This window comes from Bos mutus, chromosome 9, assembly GCF_027580195.1.
Source record: "Bos mutus isolate GX-2022 chromosome 9, NWIPB_WYAK_1.1, whole genome shotgun sequence".
Lineage (NCBI taxonomy): Eukaryota > Metazoa > Chordata > Mammalia > Artiodactyla > Bovidae > Bos > Bos mutus.
The window spans coordinates 36477878-36484244 of record NC_091625.1 but is presented as its reverse complement, the minus strand read 5'-3'; the positions used below and the strand labels follow the sequence as shown (position 1 = coordinate 36484244).

The following is a 6367-nucleotide window of genomic DNA, read 5'->3' as shown; positions in this document are numbered from 1 at the left end:
TGCTTTTCTACTAAGCTGCCTTTAAATAACAGACACTTGTTCTTGGAATACCAATCAAGTGCTTTCTATGGCAAATGCATATTGCTCTCAGTTCAGTTCTGCCTTTTCTCTGCCCCAATCCACTTCTAATCATCATGAAATAGCACTTTTATTCCTTAAAGCCAAGATAAAATGTAATTGGAAAGAAATCTTTAAAAGAATAAAACATAAGGAAATTGTTTTTGTAAGATGTGTCGTAAAGCGCCTTTATTAGGACCTTAACAAATGATCTTTTTTTGGGGGGAGGGGTGTAAATTTCATCCTTGCACTAGCTATAAAAGAAAGGCTTGTTATAAAAATTGATAAACAGATGCTAGGAGGCCTGAATAACCTACAGTACTTAAGAGAACAGACTTTTGAAATACTTGGAAGTAACACCAAGTTAGGAAAAAATATGCCAATTAAGAGGCTTTTATTTGTAAATCAAGTGCAATTAGGTATTTATTTATCAATGCATCGTTAGTATAGTTTGGCACTTCGGGGAAGTGCCATGAATTTGCTTTAAAATATTCTCTATTTTCACCTTGCTAGCCGAAATTGCTAAGATTTCTGCTGTATTTAGTTATTTTTAGGGAAAATGTTCTCAGCAAAGTTTTCTTTTTTGCTTAAGATTGTAGTCTGTTCTCTTAAGTAGAAAATGGCTGCTGAGTGTGCAAAAAGAGTACAAAAGACTTCAGCAGGAAGACACTATTTATGATCATTTGAAATTCTCCATCCCTGGAAAATTCTCAAATTGGGCTTATGAAAGCAATCCAATTTAGTAGGCTGCTAATTGGATAGAGCACAATCTTACTGGCAGGGTCGGAACTTGGGCTGTACTTGTCCTTGGTTCTTACCTTCCCTTGGTAGCATCCCAGGAGTCCTCCACTGGTCCTGGAGCTTGTCCTCCAGGAGGGCCCTCATTCCAAGGGCAGGACCCCAAGCAGTGCTCTCATGAGGCTCCATCAGCTTTAGCATTCTGGCAAACTGGCCCATCACCATAAAAGGTACCAAATCTAAGATCAGAGGGGATTATGATGGGTTTACATGCTTCTGTTTTATCATAGATTAGCTAAAGACCCTGATGTTGAAGATTTTTTTCTATACTACAGTGCAATGAGTAGAAAAAAATTAGTACTTTCATCAGCTAAGGGGTTTTGTAAGATGATTTTCAGGAATTTGATGTCTGTCTAAGGGTTTGAATGTCTCTTTTTCTCTCTGTTCTCGGGTCTCTCTCATTCCCTTGGGACTCTTGTTCGTGTTTGTACAATTATAATTGGAATTCCCTGGCTTCCAAAATGATGTAGTTTTAACTTTATAATCCAGCAGAGACTTCACCATTGTTTAAACAGTTTTTTTTTTTTTCTCTTTGCAGCTTGAATTGTTTTACAAAACTGTATGGTGCCACCAAGCCTCCAGAAGAAATGCAAAGTTTTCATAATATAAAAGGAATAACTTATTAAAGAGAATCCTAGTGGATCCATTGTAATGAGCTGTAGATGTCCCGAGAGGTTGGTTGCCAGTTTGATGACAACAGGAGACATTTTCTTAAACATGGAGGTTTGAAGCCTCTAGTGGAAATGTGCTCTTAAGTCATAGGATTTTTATTTCTACCTAGTTCAATCAGCAGTGGCTCTGGCTGTTTCTCTCTCTCTCTCTTTTTTTTTTACTGAAATGAAACCCGCCTCTAAAAACATCCTTCTAGGCCAGTCTCCTGTTTTAGATCTCTGTGAGGAGGCTCCCAGGTTTAAAACAATTCTCAGTTATTTGACAACTGGAAATTGCAGCAGTTTTTTTCCTGTGTGTGATGAAGATATATTTGCTTCCTGAGCTAAAAACAACAAATTTTAAAAGTCAACACAAGTCAAATAGAATCTTATAATCAACTCTGATATACACTGTTGGAAGCAGCAGCAAAGTTGAGGACAAATTTGGACTATAAAAGATTGTCACTGAAAAATTTCTATTCATTACTTAAAAAAATTTCTGTGAGTTTAGGAAAAGATTGCCATTTTTTTATTTTACTGGTGGAACACCTAGGCTGAGTTTTTGAAATATCAGTGTTCCAGTGGGGCATACTTTGACATACTGGTATAAAATTGTATGAACTATACAGTGCTCTGGAAAGAGTTGTAATAAAATGAGTGATAATGTGTGATTACGTTCTTGAGTGTGGTATTAACACAGTGTATTCTGATGGTTAGCTGGGAGGTGAGGCATAGGGAAATCTGATGCTATGTTCCTTATATTTGATTTCATTCCCCCCTTAAAGGAGAGTGACTGACATTCAGACACAAGACTCTCTTTTCAGAGTCACTGCACAGTGAGTGAGAAGCTGGTCTGTCAGCGTGTGCTGGTGTCATGACTATTCCATGCTGAGAAAACAACATCACTGCTAATTGAAACAGCAGAGATGATTACCAAGGCTGAAGCTTGAGAAGCAATACATACCAACACTGAAGGGGAAAGGGCTATTTATTTAGAAAAGTTCACCATCAAATTACTGGACAGGATGAACAATTCATGGAGCAAATCAACACTTAGTACAATCAAATAGGAATCCATTGTAATTTACTAGGCACTGTCAATGTGAACAAAGCTCCTTCAAAAATCTTCCACAGGATAAGCAACCATGATTGTGAAAAATCCATCTCTTTCTCTCTCTCCTTTTTTTGGGGGGGTTGATACCTCTTTCCAAGGTTTTCTGCATTATATTTAAGCATAATACAGGGTATCTGATGTTAGCAAACACCCAATTTAGCATTAACTTCTCTGGATGGAAATCGGAGCCATATGTTTATGTTAGTAATAGCAACACTATGTAATTTGATCATTTTTGAGCAGGCTGATGTAGTTTTATCTCAAAGAGGGAGTTCTGAGAGTTCGTATTTATTTTTGAAGCTTTGGCAGCTTTCAGTATAGAGGCTACACAAATTTTCTAATCTTGTTTAATTTCTCTATTGGTCTGACTGAGTTCAAATAAAATTGTGATTCTTCTACGCTTTGATTATGTTGAAGTATTTCTTGTCTGTCTCCTGGCACCAGAAGCAACTTTTTAATTGTTCAAAGTTGGAGTAGAGAAGCAGTAGTGTTCTTTGAGGTGGCTTTTATACTAGATTTCTGGATGGTTGAGATATTTTTAAAAATATAGTCAACCTTACTTCATTACTCCATTGTCACAAGGGTACAGAAACTCAGTGGAGAAGGGCATCTTTCCAAGGGCTCTTATGTGTACATAAACAGCTTTGACTCTGGGAGCCAGCAAGGGACACGTAAGACAAATGAGTAAAAAAAATTGCACATAGAGTAATTTTAATCCATTCCATTTTTTAAATACCACAATAAATTTAATTTTCACAATAAATTAAATAGCCATATTCAGTTTACAAAATAGAGTTACTTAGTGTGAAAGCAGTATTTACAACTATATACATTATGTACATGACATTTCTCTTTGTTGACATAGAACACGGAATTAAAGGGACTCAACTTTCCGACGTGTGATTGACATGCGACAAGTGACACCATGGTCCATACGGGAAAACGATAGTGCAAAATCACCACAGGAACTTTGGAATGATGTCAATTTTATGAGATAAGACATCCTTTTAAATAATAAGAAAATAGTATTTTCTGTTTTCATGGCATCAATTCAGCAACTGAATTAAAGAGTCAGCTTTCCCTTAGAAAAGTATGCATAACTGAATCCTCTACTTCCTGAAACTTCACAGCCATTGGTACATTTTCACACGTTCATCTTTTGGCTTAAATCTATGAAAATGGCAGGCGACAAATCCTGACTTGAAGGAAGACTAACTCTTTGAGAATAGCTGAAGTCACTTTTTCCCAGTACCACCACCTCTTCTTTTTCTAAATAGCATAAAAGATGCAACTGTGTAGACCGCAAATTGGTGGGTTTTTTTTTTTGTAAATTTTCAGTAGAAAAAGAGCTGATCTTATATTTGGTCATACACTGCGTATGTACAAGTATACATGGAAAAATGACGTGGACAGTTGTGTCTAGGAAAAGTGCATATTTTAATCTAGAAGAGACATTGTCTGTCTCCAGGCACAACACACAGTGTTGTATGACTTATTATTTTAGGGCCAGTTCAATGTCCTCCCAGTGATCTGGTAAAATTTTTGATTGAAAGGGTGAAAGAATTTGCGCAATTTGGTAATGACAGAGGGGTCCACCTCGGGATGAATGCGCCCCTTGCTGCCCGCCAGGCACTTGTTAAAGATAATGTTAAATCGCAAGCAGTAAAACCCTCTGGTAGCATTGAAATACAAATTGTATTGACTTATCCTTGGGGGAAGATTTAGGAACTTCTCCACGAGTTGAAGTTCTGGTAGGGGTTCCGTGATGAGGCGATCTCCATCGACAATGTGGAATTGCTCAATTGGAAAGTACTTCAACCACCTTTCCAGATGTTTGGTGTAGATGCTGGTTCTTACTGCCTTGTATTTCGTGTTCACTTCGCAGGTATTAGGGTCTATGGCCAGCTTCTCAAACTTGTAATATGTTTTATTCTTCCTCTCCTTCCCCTCTAGCACCTGAGTGTAATCAGAAATAGCTCTTGTGGTTGGCTCCCTGACAATGATCAACAACTTGATGGATGAGTTCATTTTGTAAATCCTTTCCGGAACCTCCTCTGTGATAAAATATGCTGGACTCTTTTCAATTGTGATTTGCTGAGGGTAGGAAAAAGGCATCTTTTTCCTATACCACTCAATGCCCTTGGCATAATTCTCATCATTGTCAAAAAAGTGGATTTCTTGAGAGGCTTTGACCACTGCTGGATGGAGGTTCAGCATCTCAAGCAGGGCCCTGGTGCCTCCTTTCCTCACTCCAATGATAATGGCCTTGGGAAGTTGCTGGACCAGGTCATGAAGGTGTACCTGCTCCTTGGAAGAGTTGCCCTTCCGGAACTCGTGCAGCAGGCCACGCTTAAACTGCAGGGTGCGCAGGGGGAATTCAGCCTGACCACGGGCTCCGAATCGGCCTTCGATGGGGCAGATGGGTTGTAGCCTGTAAGCAACAGAGAGACACTCTAAGGAGCTCATTGCAACTAACTTCTCATTTCTCTGGTTCCTGCATAAAGAAAACCACTGTTCCCCGCCTGCTGCAATCTATAATCAACATATGTTTGGGAAATTTTATTTTAAGCAACCCTGTATTAAATGGAGCACACATAATTGATGGGATATTTTTATTAGTGCTTCTTAAAATTTTTATTCACCAAGCACTTAATTGACTATAGCATGTACTGACATTCACAGTACAGGACAGACAAGTGACACCAACCATACTAATAGCCTTTTAACAGCTCACCAGTTAACATCATTTAGAAAATATGAAAGATAGAAGATTAGAATCTTCAGCTGAGAGGCTAAAGGGCAGCTAGGAGGCCACGTCCTGTGGGTTTCGTGTTGTATTATTTTATTACAGCTCAGCTGCACTCATATAACTGAAAATCTTTGAGATAGAATCTGAAAAGAGGTCCCAGTTTCTGCCTTTGACTATTTGCGTCATCAACATGCAAAATTCCAATCTTGGCACTTGCTGAGCTTTTCATTTTATGAGAATTTCTGCCTTTGGCCCTGGGGACAGCTAGCAGAGTACATATTTCTTCTGCCTCTCTTTCTCTTTCTATCTAAAAAGGTCAGGCTTATGTTTTTACTTTGCTGAATGTAGGAGCAAATCCAATGCAATCAGCAAGTGCTGTATATCACCTATCACACCTGGGACCAGAAATCAACAAGACCTTGGCAGCCCCAGAAACCTGAGGTCCTCATTGCCAAGTGCACTTAAATCAGGGACTCAAATTTGTGAAGGAAGGAAGGCATTGGATGGAGCCAGAAAAGAGGATTTCCACTTCAACATTGCCTAAGCAAGGAGCAACCACAGCTGCTTTTTTTCAGAGAGAAAGGTGTGGTAACAATCACAATGATATTAGACTGGAGTGGCTATTTAATTTGGTGTGGCCAATTTATATGGTTAGTGAATTGAATTTTCTTTTGGGTATAGTCTAGAATTGAACTGAAATTCATTATAATTTTCCTGAGTTTACTTGAGAAGGCATTTTCACTTTCTTGTTAAAGGGTACAATATTAGTCAAAATGGCTGTTAAACCAATTCCTTCAACTGAAGCTTCTTGTTACCCTAATAATTTGGAGCTGATGTCCTCCTGTCTGTAGGGCAATGAGGCTGTCTCTTGCTTTTCCCAAGAGACCCCACTGAATCTTTTTTATTTTCTGTAATGTTTACAATTAAAAGGAGAAGGGAGAAACCTCAAGGTTATACCAAGGCATTCTGCAGAACTGAGGGGAAGGGGCTTTACCTCTG

At 38.6% G+C, this 6367-nt stretch overlaps 1 protein-coding gene across 4 annotated transcripts in view; it reads right to left on the bottom strand.

Moving 5' to 3' along the window:
• Positions 1-2497: 2497 nt before the first annotated feature.
• HS3ST5 (heparan sulfate-glucosamine 3-sulfotransferase 5) overlaps positions 2498-6367 on the bottom strand; it is a 291447-nt gene continuing 287577 nt past the window's right edge. For all 4 annotated transcript variants that reach the window (XM_070376398.1, XM_070376399.1, XM_070376397.1 and 1 more), the window contains one exon: positions 2498-5050. In XM_070376398.1, the coding sequence (XP_070232499.1) occupies positions 4120-5050 (931 nt within the window). In that variant the 3' untranslated portion in view covers positions 2498-4119. The remainder of the gene's footprint in view (positions 5051-6367) is intronic.